At 38.8% G+C, this 22726-nt stretch overlaps 1 protein-coding gene across 1 annotated transcript in view; it reads right to left on the reverse strand.

Annotated features, from left to right (window-relative positions):
- The window catches only part of CC2D2A (coiled-coil and C2 domain containing 2A), a 145202-nt gene that overhangs the window by 111958 nt on the left and 10518 nt on the right, over nucleotides 1–22726 (reverse strand). Inside the window, 4 exon segments of the mRNA XM_078148334.1 lie at nucleotides 362–463; nucleotides 7170–7265; nucleotides 7599–7687; nucleotides 19882–20005. Of these exon segments, the coding sequence (XP_078004460.1) occupies nucleotides 362–463; nucleotides 7170–7265; nucleotides 7599–7687; nucleotides 19882–20005 (411 nt within the window).

Below are 22726 nucleotides of genomic sequence, written 5' to 3' on the forward strand. Positions count from 1 at the left end.
TACTATTTCATAGGTAAATGCTAGAGTAGTTCGATTTAATTAATAGTAAGATATAGCTCCTTACACATTCAATTTTATAAAGGCCAATTGCATCCTTGGTTGTGTGGGTTCTTTTTGGTTTATAGTATATGTAGGCAAGATAATAACTTTTAATTAACCTTTAGGAACCCAATGTATCTATACAGTACAACCTACTCTTCCATATAATATTTCTTCTCCCCTGAGCCTTACATGAGGAAGAGAACAATGCACAGGGATGAATGGCATGTGAAACTTGAAAGCTGAGTAATTGTTTCATTGTCTTCCTACTCTCTCCTAAAGAAGAAAAAAAGTCATCAAAGGAAAACACACTAGTTCTGACCTGTGGTTTGAACTTGGGCTTCCTCCCAGAATCTTGAAACTTGACTCTTGTAGATCTTTGGGAATCTTCCTCTTGGGGTTCCCTTAATACATTTTTGCTGGGCTGCATTAAAAAAAAAGCCCTTTAAATGAATACTTGTCTACTAAAGTCCTTCTCCAATATCTCATCTGGAATGAGGTGACCCCAAATTCTTAAAGGCTGTGCCAGCTAAGCTCTGTCAGATCCTGTAAATCAGAGAGAAACGAACAAACAAACAGGTATAAACTTGTCTACCAATTTTCTGTCTCATTGGAGTACCAGCTGAGCTAAATTTCAATTGTCTCATCATCATTAAGTCTGGCCCCTGAAATGATGAATCGTTTTGGCTACTGCTACTGATGAAGATTAGCTAGTAAGGCAATGTAGGTGTGGGGATGGAGGCTACAATTTGCAAGAATGAATCAAATACCTGCACATATGGAATAGAAGAGTGGATGAAATACTCACATAGACAGAATAAAAGAGAGGGGATAAAATACTCATATAGATGGAATAAAAGAGTGGATGAAATACCCACACAGATTCTTGCAGTTCTGAAAGAAACCTTAAACTATTGAAAAGGTACTAGAGAAGGGAGAAGTTAACCCCTGAAAAGGCTTAGTTCCTGACTATTGATTATTGTAATTCCTAAGGGATGAATGCAATTATAAAATCACAAATGTAAATGAAAGTAGAGTCATCAAATATAGCCTTTTCTTAGTTCTGATCCTTTGTGACTTCTCTGCAGTATTTTAAACTGTTGTCTTACTTCCCTCTCTGGACAATCTCTCCTTCCTAAGTTTTTATGCTTCTGTTCTTTCCTGGTTCTTCTATTGTTCTAACAACTGCTCAGTCTCTTTTGCTAGTTCTTCATCTATGTTCTGCCTATTAATGATGGGTATCCCCCAAGGGTCTGTTCTGGGCTTTTCTTTTTTCTCAATCTATGTTATCTCACTCAGAGCTTATCTACTGTCATAAGTTTGGTTATCATTTTTATGAAGATAATTCCCAGATCTAGATATCTATCCCCAATATCTCTACTGAGTTATAGGCTCAGCAGCCTTTTAGACCTCTTGAATTGGATTCCTATAGACATCTTAAACTCATCTTATCTAAAACAGAATTCTCATTATCCCCCAGTCCCATCCCTCTCCTTTTTTTTAATTTTCCTACTGATGTCATAAAATTGTTGTTCAGTCATTTTTCAGTCATGAATGATTCTTTGTGACCCCATATATGTTTTTCTGGACAAAGATACTGGAGTGGTTTGTCATTTCCTCCTCCAGCTCATTTTACAGGTGAGGAAACTGAGGCAAACAGGGTTAAATGACTTGCCCAGGGTCACACAGCCTGTAAGTGTCTGAGGCTAGATTTGAACTCAGAAAAATGAATCTTCCTGACTTCAGGCCCAGCACTATCCACTGCACCACCTAGCTACCCCACATACATGAAATTCTGTTTTCCAGTCCTGAATGCGCTCTTTCCCACATCTCTCCCTTTGTTTTCCTGGTGTCTTCCGAGTGTTCCCAGCTTCTGCACGAAGCCTTTCCTGGTCTTTGCCTCCCTACCCCCCACCCCAGAACTCCTCCCAAATGCTGGAGCCTTCCCCTCTGAGATTATCTCTCATCTACTCTGTAGAGATTATCCTGCATGTACTTTCTTATTTATTATTGACTCCCCCATTAGAATGTGAGCTCCTCTGGGGCAGGGACAGGATTTCTTTTTCTTTTTTCTTTTGCCTTTCTTTGTATCCCCAGTCTTAGTGCGGTGTCTAGCACATAATAAGTACTTAATCAATATTTTCTGATTGACTGAGTGAATGTTTTTTAAGCCACCACTCAGTTCTCTTAGCTGTATATGATGTGTTCACAAGATTCATATGGAAAGAGGCAATGATGTGTAAGGAAGGGAATGTGAAAGAACCCTGGATTTGTAGTCAAAGGATTTGAATCTTTCTTTTACTGCTGTATGAACATGACAAGACAGATCTGTTCTCCTCTCTAGATTTCAGCGTCCTCCTGCGGGGAGATAGACTAACTGATCTGTAGAGTCCCTTCCAACACTAAATCCTACAATCCTATGAATTAAGCCAGCATATTAAATAACATTTATTAAGTGCCTATTATATTTCAGAAGGCAGCTAGATAGCTCAGTGTATAGGGCTCTGCGCCTGGAGACAGGAAGACTTGAGTTCAAATCTGGGATGTGACCCTGGGTAAATCACTTAACTTAATCCACAGGAGAAGGAAATGGCAAACTACTACAGAATCTTTGCTAAGAAAACCCCATGGATGATATTGACATGCTATGGTCCACAGGGTCACAAAGAGTTGGACACAACTGAACATGTCCCACACACTGGATTCAAAGACAGAAAATGAACCAATCTCTTTTTTTCAAGGGGTTTATATTTTTTCAGGGCAGACAATAGCTACATATATAAATATATACAGAATATGCACAAAAATAAATACATGATGGTTTAGGGAGAAAGGGGGCAAGCAGTGGAGAAAAGGACAGGCTTCATGTAGAAGCTGGTGCTTATAGCAGGTACGTGAGTCTTGAAGGAGGTAGGTGATTCTTCAAGGTGGAGGTGAGGACTGAGTGTATTCAAGGCATGAGGGGTAGTCAGGAAAAGGGCACAGAGATGGGTGATAGAGCACCACCTATGAGGAACAGCAAGAAATCAATTTTGATTGGACCAAGAAGGCCATTTTGATTACAATTGCCCTATAAACATCGCAGGAGTGCAGTAGAAAGCTCAGAGAATAGATCATCACTAGAGGTCTGATGCCTATCGGTTAATAATAATAACAGTAACTGGAATTTATATAGATTTGCAAAGTATTTTATATCCATTATCTCATCTGAACCTCACAACCTTCCTAGAAGTAGATTAACAAATAATAAGTTTGGAAAAATAGGCTAGAGTCTGGTTGTAAAGATCTTTAAAAACCCTTTAGAATGCTTAGGAAGTCTTACCTTTCTATTTGTATACCCAGAGCACATGTTGAGTGCTTAATAAATGTTTACTTATTCATTTATCTTAGAGCCAATAGGAATCCACTGGAGTTTCCTGAATACTCTATTATGAGGCATCTAGGCAGTGCCATAGTGCACGAAGAACTGGGGCTATAGTCAGGAAGACCCAAGTTCAAATCTTCCCTCAGATACTTACTAGCTACGTAAATCTGGGCAATTCATTTAACCTCTGTCTGCCTCAGTTTCCTCAACTATAAAATAAGAATCATAAATAGCATCCACCTCCCAGGGTTGTTATGGGGATCAGATGAGATAATACTTGTAAAGTGCTTACTCTGGTGCCTACAACATAGCAGGTGCTTAATAAATCCTTTTTCCCTTTCCTAGGGGAGTGCTGTGCTCGGACCTACCCTTAAGGAAAATCATTCAATATATGGTTATTTACTCTTGTTCACAATAGGAGTATATCTAAATAGCCTATTAAATCAAATATAATAATACTAGCTGCCATTTGTAGTTGTAAGGTCTGCAGAGAGGCAGATAGAGAGCCAGCCTTAAAGCCAGAAATTCTGAATTCTAGTCCTGCCTCTGATGTATATTGACTGTGTGAACCTGAGTAACTCACTGAACACTTCAGTATTGTCTGCAATTCTCTAAGACTTTAAGTTGGAGAAAAGGTTCCATCCTGCATTGGCAGAGGGAGTTTCCTCACCTTGGAGTTCCCTATACTAATGAAATCAGCAGTCCAGACCGTCTCCATTAAGGGTTGCAAAATGATTTGTGTATGTCATCTCATTTGATTCTTATAACAGTCCTGTAAAGGTAATGCTGAATACACTATGAATGTCTCATGGTGTAAAATGGGATCAAACACACAGATTTTCAGAGATGCCATGAAGTCATTCTCTCAGACCCAAATGACCCCCTGGAGCTTGCCTCTCCTGTTCTGTCCCCTGCTGTTCAGGACTAGCCAAGGATTCCCCGGGCACAAGCAACTGCCAAAGTGACGCTTTATTGCTTTTGCTTGTTATGTTTGCTCAAGAGAAAGCACTCACCTCCCCCACTACAGAATCAACATAATAAACATAATCATATGATTGGGTATAAGATATTGACATCAGCAATCATGCATCAAACATGAATCTGACTGGACACAATATAATAATAATGCTTCAGTTATAATCATAGATCATTTGATTACACAATAATTGCTTACATTTATATTTTCTCCATCATTTCAGAATAGCCTACCATTTGATTAAAAATATGCTTACTACCCCAACTCCTTTATTCTACTCCCCCCTCCCTGTTTATCTTTCATCCATGTGGTAGTTCCTCCATAGCTATTAGTACTACTGCCTCCTAATTGGGTCACCCATTAGCCAGACATTTCGCTTTCTTTTTTTTATTAACTTATTTTAAACTGAAATACTAAAACTTAAGTATTCAATAAGAAAAGAAAAAGAAACATATTATAAACTTAAATATTAAAACTTGAATACAAAAAAGAAAAGAAAAGTATTGCCATGTGCACAGCAGAATGTAAGAGAGGATTCAAAATATACATCAATAAATTTCCATTTCCAGAAAGCCTATATAATACTATACATTCTTTGCTTCCTTGTAGGTTTTCTTTTGTTCTCTACCATGCACTTTTTACTTTGTTCTTTTCCTCCTCCCTTTCTTCCCCCCGCCCCAGAAGGCTACAATTAAGTGTAGATATAGATATATGTATATGTATACATATGTGCACATGACACACACACAAAGATATATGCATGCATATACACATACATGCCTACACTCATATATACATACATATACTTAGTTATCTATAATTATACTCAAAAGAGATATGCATTCATATGTATCTATATAAGGCCGTACTATACTTATTTGTCCTCTGTTTCTCTGTGGGTGGATAACCATAAGTCTGAGTCTTTCCATATTTTTCCAAATCCACCAACTAGTCATTTCCCATGCCATGGCAATATTCCAACCTTCTACTGTCTAATTATTTTAAATAGTCTAACACAGTATTGATTTACATGGCTGACATATAGTGTAGTTTCCCTCTTTTTCTCTTTTGATTAAATCTATTTTAGCTTTAACTTTGTCTGAGACAGACATTTCACTTTCAACTCATACTGAAGCTGCATTTTTAGTTATGATTGTCCTTCTTACTTTGACACCTCAAAGTCCATGCTATCATCTCTGAAGGCACTCCTTTTTATGATGCAGAGCATTTCTTAGTGAACAACTTTATGAGTTAGTGTGGCTTCAGATTTTCATCATCTAGTGGTCCAGATTCTTGTACTGTTGTGGATTTATTTCCCACTGTGTAATGCTGCTCCTGTATTCAACCTTCCTAATGCTGTGCTGGTCTGATGATGTCACTCCATTGCTCACAAATCTTCAATGCTCTCTCCTATTGTCTTGCTATTTAAATTCTTTTATAATCTGGCCCAATCTTCATTTCCAGCCTTATTTCTAATCAATCCCCCTTATGTGCTATATGCTCCAGGCAACCAGGACATGTCTTAAGGCTTTATTTACACCATTTTTGACCCCTGAAATGCCTGTTCCCGATAGTTCAAGCAATAGAAGTCCTACTCATCCTTTAGAGTTCAGCTTGAAAGATACATTCTCTCTGAAGCTTTCACTAATGCATCCAGCTAGTACTAGCCTTTCCCTTTTGGTTACTGCCATGACACACTACCCATTTTCCTCTTGTGGACTTGGCATAATTTATTTTATGTTCACATATGTATCCTATTCTGGTGACTCCCTGTGTTTCTGGAGGGAGCACCCACAACACTGAAATTTTGAAGCAAGTGTCTCAGCCTTATCTTTGCCAACTAGATTGTGAGTAGCTTGGGCCATGCTTGGCATTGTCTCTTACCCATTTTTGTTTCAGAGTGCTTTTTGATTATAGGCACTTAATGGAGATTTCTTGAATTGATTTAAATAGAATTAGAGGAAAAATGGGGGTCATTCACTTTATTGCCCTTTGTAGGATTGTGTTTTAATATCTTATATGATTTAATGCAAGGTACCTATCTCATGTCATCTTTGACCTAGTGCATGCTGCATGCTCTCTATGTTCCAGTTGACCTGGCCTATTGGCTGCTCCTGTTATATGAGAATCCATCTCCTGGTTCAATGCCTTTGTATATACCATTGCTCATGCCAGCAATGTTCTCCCTTGTCATCTCTGCCTCTGTCTCACCTCCCTAGCTCTCTTCAAGTGTCATGTCTTCAAGAGATCTTTTCTGATCCTGGAAGTTGTTAGTCTTTGTGTCCAAGATCATCTTATACTTATTTTGCATATATCCCACGATAAGTTACCTGTGAAAATACTTTATCTGCCCAGTAGGATGTAGACTCTTTAAGGGAACACATTGTCTTTTGATTTTTGTCTGCAGAGCCTAGCCCAGTGTCAAGTGCGTAGTAAGCACTTAAAAAGTGCTTACTGATTGATCCTTTTCTCTGGGCATCAGTTTCTGTATCTGTAAAATGAAGGCATTGGCCTATATAATTTTAAAGTCTCTTCCTATTCTAAATCCTATAGCATGTCAATAGAATTTTTAAAACTTAAAAAAAAGAAATCATAGCCTGCTGTCTTTCTATTGGATCCTATTTAGATTTATCTGACCAGAGAGCTACAAAATAGATTTTTTTTAAAATAAAAAGCATTAGACATCTTTTCATAGCATAGTTACAGGAACTTTTTAATGAAATGCAAATATTATATTTCTTTGTCTATTAATGACAACAAAAGGATTTGAAAGCCTGCTACATTTCTCACCTCTTCATCAAATCCAGCCACTTCTTCTCTGAGACTTACAAAATGCCTGAGTCTCGGGCTAGGGATTTCTTGCAGCAAAGCACTTTCTGCTTTGGACTAAAAAAGTAAAAAAGGAAATCATTATGCATGTCATGTCAGTAATACGGAAAGTGAGTCTGTCACTCAGGTCAGAGTTGATATTAATCAGTAAAAAATAGTCAGGTTTTCACTCTTAAGAGGTAAATGAGAATCAAATTAATTGTTTAGAAAATTAGATAAAATTCTTCTTGTGGGTAATAATCATCTATGCCAACCTAAAATATCACGTTGACATTTGCAACACAAAAGATAAATCCAATATATTAAAATGCATGCAGCATTAAGCAAATGAGCTAGAGAGGAGCTATAGAATTGCAATCAGCATTGAGCAAATTACTAATGTATCTTTACCCGTGCAGCCTTTAATTTTTCTCTCATTCTTTCCCTCATGGAAAATTCTGCATAGCCTGTTCTTGAAGTGGAAGGAATAGGAGGCAAATCTATAACAAAAAAAATGTGAGAATAACCTTAAGACCTGGAATTTTGTGAAGTCACACCAACAAGTATTTAATAAATGCCTATTAGGTCATAGTTCTGGGGATCCAAAAATATAGTGATCTTAAATTAGTAGGTAAAAACTGAAAATCCTTTTTCAAACAATGATAATTGACACATATTTTGCTTTTCAATTTGAAAAGTAATTTCATGTAATATTACATCACTTGATCCTGGCAACAACCCAGTAAAGAAGGCAGGAAAATTATCATTGTTTCTATTTTGTAAACCCACTAACATGTGTACTTTAAAGTTTGCAAAGCCTTTGATTGATACTCTAAGGAATGAATGAATGAATAAATGAGCTTTTATGGTTGTTTGTTTCTGAAGAGAAATGAGCTTTTATGGTTGTTTGTTTCTGAAGAGAACCAAAGACATCAGACAATGTCTTGATTTGCACATGAATTGATTTAAGTGAGGCAGAGTTGCCCAAAGTCATCAGTCTCACTCTGTCTTCCAGAGATATTAAAGTCCAGTGACAAAACAAAAGTCAAGATGACTGGTGATGGTGCAGCATGCAGTGGATGACCTTGGTTGCTTCTTTGATGTCTGACAAAGCTCTAAGCATCCCACACTGCTTGCTTCAGTTACCTTCATGGCTGTTGGAACAAATTGTTCTTATCTTCCCATTCCACCAGGGAAAGTCTTCACATACTTGGGGTGGACATCCTCCCAGCTCATCAATGAATTTGAGGCCTGTCAGTTACCCTCAACCTAGTTTAGCCCTTCTGCCAAGAAGATTTTTACCAGGGTATGGCCACTGTGCAAGCTACACCTTCTTGGAGCCACAGGTGAGAGTTCAGTGAGAGGTGGACACTAAAGGTAGATAAGCAGCACTGAAAAGTGCTTGGCAAGCTCTCACACCAGAGGTGCTTGTCTCCACTGAACACCTCACACATACACACACACACACACACACACACACACACACACACACACTTACAGTGTTTACTGTAAGTCAGACACTGGACTAAATACAGGAAAGAGAAATGCAAAAACCAGACAGTCCTTCCCTTCAGGGAACTTATAGTGTAATAGAGGGAAGAACATATAGAGGAGTGGTAGCCAAGGAAGGGTGGTTTGGTCTGGGAAGTCACAGGGATGGTGAATAGGATAATAGGGCAGTCTAATGACATAGCTTTTCCAGAAGCATTGACTGAGTAGATTTGATTATAATATAAAAGACTAAAGGTGGAGGAGTGGCAGGTGGCAGGAAGAATCATGGTCCCAGGGAAGAATTTTGGAGCTGAGTGGTTTAAATGACAGAGCCAGAAATTTAAACAGACCTTTTGACCCCCAACTCTAACATCCTTTCCACTATGTTATACCTTCCTTAGTATGGTCCAATCCCTTCATTTTTAGAGAAAAAAAAAGCCTGAGGTCCAGAAAAGTGGAAATGATTTTGCTCAAGGTTACACCAGTAGTAAGCAAATTATAGGAGCTCAGACCCTCTGACTAGAAACCTAGTGCTCTTTTCAGGATGTTATCCTTCCATCTGATGTATTCTTCTTGGCTCCAGAGGGTAGAACTTGAAGCAATATGTGGAAGTTGCAAAGAGGTAAATCTAGGCGCAATGTAAGCAACACTTTCTTAACAATTAGAGCTGTCCAAAAGTGAAATGATCTGCCTTAGTGGTGGTGGTGGTGGTGATGATTTCCTTTTTACCCGAGGTCTTCAAATGTAGATTGGATGACCACTCTTCAGGAATGTAGTCAGCTACAAGTTAAACTAAATGACTTCTAATCCTTCCAACTCTGATATTCTGTGACTCTACATAATATAAGCTTCATATGAATGGAAAGTAGCATGGCCTGCTGGACAGAAAGCTGGTCTCAGAGTCAAGAAGACCTAGGTTGAACTGACTGTAACATATAGTGGCTGTGTGATATCCTCCTAGCAAGTCACTAAGTCTCTCAATCATTCATTCAGTTAACAAACATTTAAGCTCTTACTATGTGCCAAGCACTGTTTTAAACAATAGGGATATGAAGAAAACAAAATAAAACAAAATGGTCCCTATACTCAAATATCTTATATTGTATCCTACTTCTTTGTGCCCCAAGCAATTCTCTAGATTATAAATTGAGAATGTATAGATAACCATCAGGTAGCACAGTTATTTCTGAATTGAACTATTAAATTTAACCACTATGTGTCTTGGAGTTTGCAGCCTTGGTTTTGTTTTTTCCTGGAGTGATCTATGAATTCTTTCAATTGGAATTTAATTTTCTATGTGCAGAAATTCTGGGCAGTTCTCTTCTATTATTCTCTTTATTATGATTTTTTTTTAACCTGTCATGTTCTTCTGGGAGACCTATGATTCTTAGGTGGTTTCTACTCACCTTGTCTTTGAGATCAATACCTTATTTGCATAGTGAGTGTATTTTCTTTTACTGTTACTGTTTTTTGCTTCTCTTCTTCTAGAGTGTCCTTTATTTCATTTATATTCCCAATCTATTGTTTTCTCTTTTGTTTCTTTAGTGAAGATTGCCATTGCAAATTCCGGTATTTCTATTCTGTCCATTATTTTGGCTGTGCAGGGCATAAATTATGCTCTCATAATCCTCATTTCTCTTTTGAACCAATTAGGAACATCATATTGTGGTTCCATGTTCTTTTCATATTCCAAAATTCTGTCTTATCAAATGTTGGATTGTTTTCCTTTGTTCTGCAGTATTTAATCGTATATGCTCAAACTAGTTTACTGATCTGGAGACCATATTTCCTTCTGTTATTAATGTTTTTCCTGTTGATTTGTCCATTTGTCCATTGTCCTTATGTCTAAGGTCTTTGAGTTTTATTCCTGAAATCTTTGGCAATTTCAGTCTTCTTTCCCCCTTATTTTCCCTATCACACACTTTCTGACTCTATCCCCTCTGTGATTTTCTTGGGGACTGGATCCCAAAGCTTACTCCTATACTGGCTGACTCATAGCTCACCAGTCTAAGTCTATGCCCCAAATGATGTTTAGGTGGTCAGAACTGACCCTGGCTGATTATGCTGTTTCCCTTAGGCTTTGCTGAGTGCTTCTTCCCTAACACACACACACACACACACAACACACACACACACAGAGTATTCTGTCTTGGTAATCTGTCCTACTCCCTTTGTTTCTCAGTTCTCTGGCCTAGCACTGGCTGTTCAAAGCTTTGCAGCACTGCTTTCCCTAGCACCAACAGATCAGAGCTTTGCAGCACTGTGCTACAAGGTTGCAGCCATTGGCAGGCTTTTGGGCCTGAAGAATTATGGCCAAGTTGGCTGCTATGGCTTGAGCAAACCTCTACAACCTGGAACTGGAGTCTCCATGGCAGTAGAAAGAAGGAGAGTAGACCAAGGTTTAAGAATGGCTTTTTTTTGTAAGCCTGTGTTGTGTACTTGGGTCTGCTAGTACAACCTCAATTCTGGTAGCATAAGAGGTGGGGGAGGAGTCCTGAGTGAGCCCAGGGTTAATAAGCACCCATTCATGACTTTTTCAGCCTTCTTTTAGATTCTACATATCTTAGACCACGGAGTCAACTGAAATTGCTTTATCTTTGGTGCATAATTTCTGTTTTGGAGAGGTTTGAGAAATAATAGGGATCAGAGAAAATGTCTAGTCCTCCATCTTGTTGCTTACATGACCCAGAAGTCTCCAAAACTTACTTTTCAAGTTTGTTTTATAAAGGAAGCATGTCCATGTATTGGGAAGCTAGAGTCCAAATAAAAATAAGAAGTAGAGCCGAAAGAACATGGAATAGGAATCAGGTTGTCTTGACTTTACATGGTAATCTTGTATAAGTCACATCACCTCTCTATAATACAGTTTCCTCTTTTGTAATAGAGGGTGTTAGAGTCAATGGTCTGTACCTATGAAATTTGATGGGTATCTATTTTCTAAAAAAAACATAAAATCCCCATGTTATGTAAAATGTAATATTCTACTGATGTGTACTATATCTTTTTGTTTTTGGATGGGACCTGTGATTTCATTGATTTAGTAATAATAAGTAACATTTATATAGAGTGTACTATGTGCCAGACACTATGTATCCTAAGTGCTTTACAATTATGCTATTTGATCTTCACAACAACCCTGTGACATAGGTGCTATTATTATACTCATTTTACAGATGAGGAAACTGAGGCAAATAGAGGTTAAGTGACAATCCACTGTGCCACCTAGCTGCATTCACAGAACTCCCAGTAAAGAAACTTTTTCCAATGGAAGTTGGCCCCTTATCTATAATATATAGTCTAATAGAGAGTTGCCTGGCACACTGAGAGGTTAAGTAACTTGCTCAGAGTTACACAGCTAGTATATATCAGAAGCAGGAGTTGAACATAGGTCTTTCTGACTTTGAGACAGCATTTGTTTTAATAGCTATTAGTCACAAAATAATGTGACCTTTGTTTTGGTAGCACTTAACCAAATAGTGTTTCTTTAACAGCTGCAAACACTATAACATCTAATATAATTTTAAAAAATTATTGTCAATTATACCACTACGTTACTAGTCAGATGTGTGATCCAAATACTGCTCTATTTTTCCTGCCCTTGGGAAACAAATCTATTTGCCAAGACTTGAGTAAGGGAATGATTTCACATTTATAAAAAGTATCATATTCAGCAAATATAGCTGACAGGGCCAAAAACACATCAAATGAACACATAGCATCACTAATATAAAAACATATGGGGTGAAAAAAACATTCAATTTTTTTGCATTAACATATTCTCATTCAGAGACATGCATAACTTATAGGTAACAACAGGCTTTTAGAAGATTCAATTAAAAGGAAAATATGCATAATGTCCTTCAAACATAAATCTAATGTAGATTTCCTTGAGAAAAGTGGAGTGACTTATCAGATTAATCAAGAGATTAGAAATTCAAATCTATGAAGTTCTCTTCCTCAGCAGTCCTACCTATTAATCAATCAATTGATAAGTATTGATTAAGCACCTAGTACATGCTTAATAAAGAGGTGTGTGGAATACTGTAGTTACAAGTAAAAAGAATGAAACAATCCTCATTCAAAAGGATCTTATATAAATGTAATATATAAATAGATTTAGCATGAATATACAGTGAACAAATACAAAAATATACAAATAGTTAAATATAAGGTAGTTTAGGAGTGAGCAGACTAATAGTTGGAAGGGTAACAGTAAGATGTAAGCCTTTGATTTGTCCCATAACTACTTCAATGGATATTGCTTTTTAATATGTGTATAAAAACACCATTACCTCTCCACCATCAGGTATCTGTTTAAATGATTTGCCCAGGGTTTCATGGCTATTAAGTGACTGAGGAAGATTTGAATTCAGGTCTTCTTGATTCAAAGTCCAACACACTAACTGCTATGACATCTAACTATGTAACAAAGGTGCTACCTTAGGGAGAGCTATTTTATTATTATTCCTAGGCTGTATGCTTCTGAAAAGGACATAATGGGATATGCATTATGGCTACAAATGTTTAAATGAGAGGTAATATCATAGTATAGTGCAAAGAAGGCTGGCCTTGAAGTTAGGAAAACTTGGGTTCAAATCCTGCCTGTGACATGTATTAGCTATGTGACTGTGGGAAAATCATTTAACCTTTCTGTGACTGCAGTCAACTCTCTAAGACTCTAACTTACAGACAAATGGCCAATTTTCATTTGTAGAGTTTCCATTGCAGAAATATGCTGATGAAAATGAAATGTCTAACTAGAGCTGAGAGAATTTTTTGGTTTTTCAGTCATTTCAGTGTCTGATTCTTTGGGGTTTTCTTGGCAGAGATACTGGAGCAGTTTGCTATTTCCTTCTCCAGCTCATTTTACAGATGAGGAACTGAGGCAAACAGGGTTAAGTGACTTGCCTAGGGTCACACAGCTAGTAATTTGAGGCCAGATTTGAATTCGTGAAGATGAGTCTTTCCGATTTCAAGCCCAGTGCCCTATCTATTGTGCCCTTTAGCTGCCTCATCTGAGAGAATAGCCTACACAATATGATTTTAGGATTGTGAAAAGTTTCCATGTTACCAGAGCATTAAAGTAATTATTGGATTAGGTAGAGGAGGCAGAGACACTATTTCCAGAAGGCCACTGTTAAAATGTACTTCGATTCCCCTCTCGCATTAGCACAGATTAATTATAAGGCTAGTTGACAGTTTAGTAATCTGGAGAATTGGTCCTGAGATAAAGAACAGGTAAACTTCAGTAATGAAAGAGAGACAAGAATAGTAGAAAGGAGCCCTGAAGTAGAGGTAGTACTTAGACACCAAAGCATAGAGACTGGTCCAATTTTGCATGTCTATGACTTAGTGTAACCCCTGCCAATATCAGAAGCAGGATTCTTACACAGGCTTCTAACTTCATTTTGCTCTAATTGAGCCACCCACATCGAAGTGTAAACAGATTCTAACCTAGGAACAGAGGATCCTTACACTGCTCTTCCTAAGTCCTTGGACTCTGCTTACTTTGTCCGGCTTGAGTTGATTTCCCTGGTCTTGATCTGATCTTTTATTTGCTTACAATTGCACTATCTTCCAGGCCTCTCCTTAGTAGCTGGACTTCTGGTCTTGGTTTCTCATGTCCAGTCAGCCCTGTCCTGGCGACTTAGTGGTAACCTTGGAAAAGAACCTCTAAAGGAAGAATAAAGTCTATCAGGCCAAAGATAACCTTTACCTTGACAATCGTGCCTCGGGCTGGTCTTAATTCTCCTTTCGAACAATTTCCTAAAATCCACTTATACTCTTTTTCAGTATTTGGAAACATATCCTAGACCTAATTTATTCTTTTTGTTGCTGTGAGTTAGAAACATTATGTGTGAAATACAAATACCCCTTATGCCACTTTTTAAGTCTACTATGCTTGTCCCTCCAAGACCTGAAAGTTTTAAAAGTTTCCCCTTGAAATAAACTGGCCATTTCCTCTAAGTAATCTCAAATTCTACTGGATTCTAAACCATTTTTTTTAACCAACACTGAGAAGTTGGCCCTAAAATAGTCATTTTAATCACAGAAATAGAGAACAGCTGTTAGTAATGAAGAAATCTGTGTTTATCAGAACCTACTTAACATTTGATAGCTACTCCCTGAAGAGTCAGAACAAGATGGGAGCAGAGGGGCTGAAGGGGAAATGTGTACTTTTTAGGATATTGATTTCACTTGGAACATGACTTAAAAAAATAGATATCAAGTTTTAGTTTCTAAGGTTTGTTAATTTTTGCTGCTTGTAAAACAAGTCTTGGCACCTCTGGTATCATTCATTCATTCAATCAATCAATTGGTCAACTAATAAGCATTTATTAAGCACTTACTCTATGTTCTACAGTATGCTAAGGGCTGGGGATTTTTTTTTTAAAGGCAAAAACAGTCCCTACCTCAAGGACTCCACATTCTAATAGGAAAAGACATTCTGCATTTGAATTAGGTACAGACAAGACTCATGGAGGGTAGGTGGCTCAGTGGATAGAGTGCTGGGCCTGGAGTGGGGAAGACCCATCTTTTTGAATTCAAATCTGGCCTCAGACACTTGTTAGCTTTGTGACCTTGGACAAGTCACTTAATCTGTATTTGCCTCAGTACTCTGGGGAAGGAAATAGCAAACCATTCCAATATTTTTGGAAAGAAAACTCCATGGACAGTATTAAGGTCCATGGGGTCACTAAGAGTCAGACACAACTGAATAACTGAATAGCAATAGATGAAATCCATACAGAACATTGCTTCTATTATGAAGTTCCTGCCTACTGTTGATGTTTCACACCTGTGCTTCTGTTTATTTGTTCTATACTGTAGCTCTTTTAGAACCTTAGAGGGAAAGGCTGCAGCAGCTAAAGGGACTGGGAAATTAAGGGTCAAACTATGGTCAAACTTAAAACTCTTTGGTGACTATAACTCATTTGGGTGATGTCCAAACTGACACAGCATGTGGGTGGTGGTTAAGAAGCTAGCAATCATTTGCTATCAAAGGTTAATTTCCTCAGGACTAGAAATGAATCTAGCAACACTAATGAATTTTGTCTTATTTCTTCTGGGCAGTGAAGGTATTAGACATTTAAAAAACACTTCATTTCAGCTGACTTCACAAGGCAATATCTATAGCCCTGATTAGCCAATATTGAAATGATATGCAAGAAGACATTAACATAAGTTAACTGGGCATACTATGCATGGCTGATGTGGCTAACATGTCAGGTCATTCATGCCACCTTTGTGAATAAGAAAAATATAAAATGCTATTTGAGGCTTTAGGAAGGAGATATTTCCAACTTGGGGGAGTGGGAAGAGAGGAAAGAGAAATCAGGGGAGCTTTCATGGTAGAGGAGGTTTTTGAGTTGATTCTTTTTTTAACTTTTAATTTTTTTTCTTTTTCTTTTTTGGTGAGGCAAACAGGGTTAAGTGACTTGCCCAGGGTCACACAGCTAGTAAGTGTCAAGTGTCTGAGACCGGATTTGAACTCAGGTCCTCCTGACTCCAAGGCTGTAGCTCTATCTACCGCCTAGCTGCCCCTTGAGCTGATTCTTGAAAGATGGGTAGGACTGAATAGGCATGGAGGGAAAGTAAGACTTTTCAGGATATAGAGAACGGCAAAAGGAAAGATGCAGAGACAGGTGAAGCAAGGCATATAGAGTAAATAACAAGGGGTCCAGCTGAGGTAGAACATAGAAAAGCTAGAGGGAAGTAGTTGGAAGCAAGGCTAGGCAGGCTGGGTGGCATTAGATTATGGAATGCCTTCAGTGGGAGTCTAAGGCATCTGCATTGTATTCATGAGGCAGTTAGGAGCCTCCACTGGCAGGTAACAAGTATCAGACCTGTATATGAGGAAGATTAATGTGGCAGGGATGTGAACCACATTTCAGAGAAGGGCAGGAGCTAGAAAGTGAGAAGAGTAGTGAGTAGCTATCACAACAGTTAAGAAGTGATAATGAAGGCCTGGTGGTAGCAATGGGAATAGAAAGGAGGAGTTATAGCAAAGGTGACTATAGTATACTGGCAAGAGTACTGACTCCAGAGTCAGGGAGTCCGAGGGTTTGAATTCGAATCATGCCACTGGCCCTTACTATCCATGTGATCTTGGTTAAGCTACTTAAACTCTCTGGGCCTCAGTTTCCTCCTCTGTAAAATGTGGTGGGTAGATAAGATAGCCTCTGAGGTTCCTGGGCTCCAGATCTATTATCCCTTTTAAGGAGGCACTTTGGATGTGTACAGGCTTGTTCCAGTATTGCTGTCACTGCTCAAAAACAGTTTTAGAAGTTCTTTAGAGCCTGAAATGTGTCCTCAAAATGCTTTATTGTTGCATTTTTAAAAACACTGCTATCCTTTCCAAACCTTATCCTCTTAATCCAACAGAATCTTCCCTCATAACAAAGTACAGTTAAGCAACTCGAAACTGTCACACTGACTATATCTGACAACTTGTGCCTCATTCTCTGATAGACCCTCTCTTGAATAAACTGTTCAGCAAAAACAGCAACCACGTCTGTCTGCAGCAAGCATATCCCTTGCAATAACCTCAATAGTGACACATATTAGTAATTCTTTGAAAGTGAATTCTATTTTTCAAAGTAGCCAGAAGTAATTGTGAGTCAGTGGTCATGATTACATTAAATCATACCATTTCTGGCCAAATGGGGAGCATGACTATAAAGTAACAAAACTCATATTCTTGCATGACTTATGAACTGATTCTGAAAATAGAATTTCAAGTGTTACGCCAATGGCAGCATCATTGGAATAAGTGCATAATATCTCAAGGTAACTACTTCAAAGGGGAGAAAATTCATCTAGTTGCATGTATTCTTTAATTATGTATAACTTTAAAAGATCAATAACCTATGATTTCATTGGCATAGGTACTCTAATGTTGAGATTGTAATAACACAAACCACACTCCTCTCTATAACTCCGTAGGTGGTTTTCAAGAAATGCAATTGTGAAAACCTCAACACCCTGCAGCCAACCTGGTGATGAATAGTTTTGATTATAATCATATTCAGCTGCAGCCAGCAGACACATAGTCCACCACTAGGCCCTTACTCAAAGCATTTCCATTTGGATAGGACCTATCAGAGACTTCAGTCTATTGGCATGGATTTCAAGAACAGAGGTTAACTTCCATGCCATGATGAGGGATTGGATGAGAACATTAGTGGAGAACTTTTCCTTTCCCTATTAAAAATAAGTAGCAGAGATTGTGTGAATAGTGGATCTAGAGGTGGCCTCAGAGCTAGAAAGACCCGAGTTCAAGCATTGCCTCTGACACGTGAGCTCTACAACCATAGGCAAGTCACTTAGCCCTTGGTGCTTTAGGCAGCTAAGGCTATAGCTAAGGTGCAGAGAAATCACCATTCTCCACTGATAGAAGTAGTTTTCTTACCTAGGATTTTCCTAGACCAATGAAATCACAGGTCTACTAACTATCCCTCTATTTTTAGCATATATTAAGTGTGTACCAGGCACTGTGCTACATGTTGGAAATACAATGAAAGACAAGACCAAAACAGTCCTTGTTCTCAAAGAGCTCACTATCTAATAGGGAGAGACAAGATGCAAAAAACAACTACGTACATATACATGCTATGTATACATACTATTATAATATAATTCTATAATATTATATATCATAGTCAATAAGTTATATATGTAACATTACATAATAAATTAGTATGTACACAATTGTTTTTTGCATCTTGTCTCTTCCCTTTAGTGTGTGTACATAATACATATACAGAATATATATATACATACATATATATATATATATATATATGCACACACATACACATATATATATATGAGATAAATTAGATATAATCACAGAGAGAAGGTACTAGCATTAAGGAAGGCTGGGAAAGGCTTCTTCCAGAAGGTGAGTCTTGAACTGAATCTGGAAGGAAGCCAGGGAAGCCTAGAGGTAGAGATGAGGAGGGAAAGAATTCCAGGCAAGGGAGGTAGATAACAAAAATGCACGTAACATTACTTAAAAAATGTTATTTTAAAGTTGTAGGGTGCTTCACAAATAATAGACAGTTAACAACTGTCCTTTGAATTGAATTGTATTTCATAAGCAATCTCTTAATTCTACCCTACGTTTTTTTTTAAAGAAGTCAGGCAAATGGATGATCAAGCTACAGTCTTTTACTGGCAGTGAAAAGCCCATGTACAGTCAAATATCCTACACAGTTAATTATTTTTTTAAAGGGAACTCTTAAGGCCTCCAAGGTATTTTTTGATTTAGAGATCATACAGCATAACTCCAAGAAACTGAGGCCCATAGTGATTAGGTGACTTGCCCAAGGTCATACACGAGACTAGAATCTGGATCTTTTTAAAGGGCCAGGGCCACTTAAGTCCCATATCACCTTTGAATCCTTCCATAAATACTTTAGCCCACTCTCTTCTCTGAAATAAATCCTCTGGAATTTAGTATGTATCATTCATTTTTGCACTTAATCACACACTGCCTTGGCCCCGAGTATATAGCCTAACTTTCTAAGAAGATTTTTAAGGTCCTTTGGAAATGGACATCAGATTGTCTTGATTTTTTAAAAAAATTACTCATAAAATCCATCACATGAAGCAACCATAAAACTCACCACATGGATAGAGAGCTAGCTTTCAGAGTCAGGAAGACCTAGGTTCAGATAAATATCAGCTGTGATCCTTGGAAAGTCACTTAATTTCTTAGTGCACCAAATATTTAATAATAATAAACTAGCATTTATATAGCAATTTAATATTGGTAAACATTTTTATAAATATCTCATTTTATCCTCACAACAACCCTAGGAGGTAGGTGCTATTATTCCCCCCCCCCCCATTTTCCAGATGAAGAAACTGAGACAGATAGAGGTTAAGTGACTTGCCCGGGGTCATACAGCTAGTAAGTCTCTCAGGCCATATTTGAACTCATATCTTTTTGACTCTAGGTCTAGTACTCTACCCTCTGGATCACTTTACCTCTAAGATATCTTCGATTACATGTTGAAGAGAGCATGCTAATTTGTGCTTGCAGGAGAAGTTCCTCGATTAGGAGTTTTCTATATCAATAAAAGTTTTCTCTATATGGGTCTGATCACAAACATGCAAGCAAACAAACCCACCACAGTGGTGAGCTTGTAGTAAACATGTAGCGATCACTTATTGAATGAATTAGAGACAAACTCACTCCGTGGCCCTCGTCGGATGGCCATGCTTAGGAGGTTCGGTTCTGAGCCGTCTTGATGCTGCTCCTGTTGCAAGGTGAGATTAGCTGCCCCTTCCAACTGTTCCTCAAGGCCAGAGTCCTGCAGCTGAGTAAACATCAAGGTAAAAGGTTCATTGAAATACCTACAAAACACCACCATCCCCATACTTTAGGAAATGAGTCTCCACTGTTCCATTATGTGCGTGTGTTTACTCATTTTCAGTTGTGTCTGACTCTTTGTTATTCCATTTGGGGTTTTCTTGGCAAAGATACTGGAGTGGTTTGCCATTTCCTTCTCCAGCTCATTTTACAGATTGGGAAACTGAGGCAAATAGGGTTAAGTGACTTCCCCAGGGTCACACAGCTAGTAAGTGTCTGAGGCCAGATTTGAACTCATGAAGATGACTTCCTGATTCCAGGCCTGGCACTCTATCCTCTGTGCCACCTTATTATTCCAATATACTGGAAAAAAGGAAGAATTTTAAAAGAGGTGGATCAAATAGAAGTTAGAACATGACATTCCACTGAAGTAGGGTTTATAGGATCATAGATTTAGAGTCAAAAAATGGTCTTCAGGGAACCTAGACCAATTGCTTCATTTTACAGATAAGGACAAGAAAGTCCAGAGGAAATATGCCTTGCCCGATATCACTTGGGTGCCAGTGACAGTGTTGGGATTTGAACTTAGGTCTTCCACATCTGGTGGCCTTTCCCCATTCAATCATGCTGCTTTTTCTAGACAAAAAATTTCATTGTAAATTGATTATGATTCTAATTTTTTGACGTTGTCTGTTATAATGTTACTAACAAATCTCTAAACAAATATTTTAATTTGTTACTATTTAAAATATAAATAGATAACCCCATTTATAGGGGGGTGGTAATACAAGAAAGCCAGAACAAAGCAATAGTGTTCCCAGGTTCAAAAACAGATTTGGGAATCTCTCTCAAAGTGCCCAAACATCTCATTGGCCCTGGATTATTAGGGAAACTACTCACTGCTTCCTTCTTTCTTCCACTCAATTCTAGACATGTCTGAGCAGGAACTGAGATAAACAGTGGGTGGAGAAAATGGTGAGGTCTCTCTCAATGCTTCCCTCTACCACATGTTGCTTCTGGGCTTCCTAAACTCTGCTCTCTACTCCCTTGCTCAGCCCCAATTTGCCCCACAAGCAGTGGCTGTCCCTAGCCAGGAATCCTAAGGACTGGAGATACCTCTCCCCATGCTGCCCCCACCTCCTGCCCCTCTTTTCTCTCTCATATCAAAGGGTTTTCACATGAACCCCGAGGTGTTTGGGTATGGAAAGGGGTGGTCCTTAGAGGATCTGGAAGTGCTAGGAGCTGAGACCATTGGGGGCTCTTTTCCCCAGTGGCAGGCACTGTGAGCCAACCACATCTGTGGCAGTGTCTCTAAGCTACTCTGTATGCTTCCTCGTCAGACTCCATTGGTTTTCCCCAGCCAGCTTGCATCCCTCTCTCCTCATTTAATCTGATCTGTGCCCAGGCTAACCCAGCCCCTAGGATGCCAGAGGCATCACGTGCTGCTCAAGATGGCGTCCCCTGCCTCCACCGGGAACCTGGATTCTACAAAGCTCACTCTGTCTCCCTGCTCCAGGACAAAAGAGTTGCGCTCTGTATGGGCCCTATCGATGGTATCTTCTCTAAAGCCTTTTACCTTAAAATGAGGTTGTTCACAGGCAGAGAGGATGCCCTCCTTGGGTCTGGTGAGAAGGGATGGATTGCCAGCTCAGATCCTGGGAGGCAGGATTCCTGTCCCAGCTGAATCCAACAAATTGGTTAAAAAAGAAGGGAAATCTCAAGGCTTGGTATGGAAAAATGAGAGTGCGCCAGGGATTTTTAAGCCTGCACTGCCATCTATAGACCACTTTGATTTGTGTCTTCAGGCCAGTCCAAAGGTTTTCTTTCCTTTCTGCCTGGTATTCAGTCACTCTCTTAGCTTTCTCTCTTACAGAAATATCTAATCTCTTAAATCAGGAAATGATACTTATAGGCCTTGTTGGGAGTGGAAGTGACTGGCTCCAAAACCACGTCAAAGCTTCCAAGAGTATTCCTTGTACCCATTGTTTTAGGAAAGAAGGGTCCAGGCAGCACAGAGCCACCTCCGCTTCAAGTGAAATTTTCCTTTCCATCCCTTTCCCCAGCCCAGCAGACTGAGGCACCTCGAAAGGAATTGCTCAGTTCTCTACCTTCAAGATCCAGAAGTTTGCATAACCCATCCCAGTTCGCCACTCCAGAACTGAAGGAGTTCCCAAGACAAAAGGCAGCCTCTGAAACATCTAAGATCCCCAGGATCTAAACCTCAGCATGGTTCAAGAATAATTCAGAGGGGGCAGCCTTTTATTAAGTATACCATTGACCCAGAAGACAGAGGATGGATTTTTGTGTTCTAATCAACTGGCAGATCCTAGAATCACAGATCTAGAACTGGAAGGTGGCCAGGCAGTCCAATCTCATCACTTTACATGGAAAGATGCTGAGGTCTAGGAGGCAAAGTACCTTGCCTAAGGCCAAACAGATACTAAATGGAGTCCTTTGACTCCAGAACCAGAGTTCTTTTTCATTGTACTTTGAATGAGGTCTACCTTTCCCACTCTGCAGCACTTAACATAATGCCTGGCACAAAGTTGGTGCTTAATAGATGTTCATTGACCGACTGACTGACTACTGAGTTTGAATCGAATCTGCCTCAGATACTTGGTAGCTGTGTGACCCTGGGCAAGTCACTTAAACTCTCTAAACCTCAGTTTCCTTATCTGTAACATGGGGATAATAATAGAACCTACCTCATAAGGTTGTTGTGAGGATG

This window comes from Phascolarctos cinereus, unplaced genomic scaffold (assembly GCF_003287225.1).
Source record: "Phascolarctos cinereus isolate Bilbo 61053 unplaced genomic scaffold, phaCin_HiC Scaffold_9;HRSCAF=440, whole genome shotgun sequence".
Taxonomy (NCBI): domain Eukaryota; kingdom Metazoa; phylum Chordata; class Mammalia; order Diprotodontia; family Phascolarctidae; genus Phascolarctos; species Phascolarctos cinereus.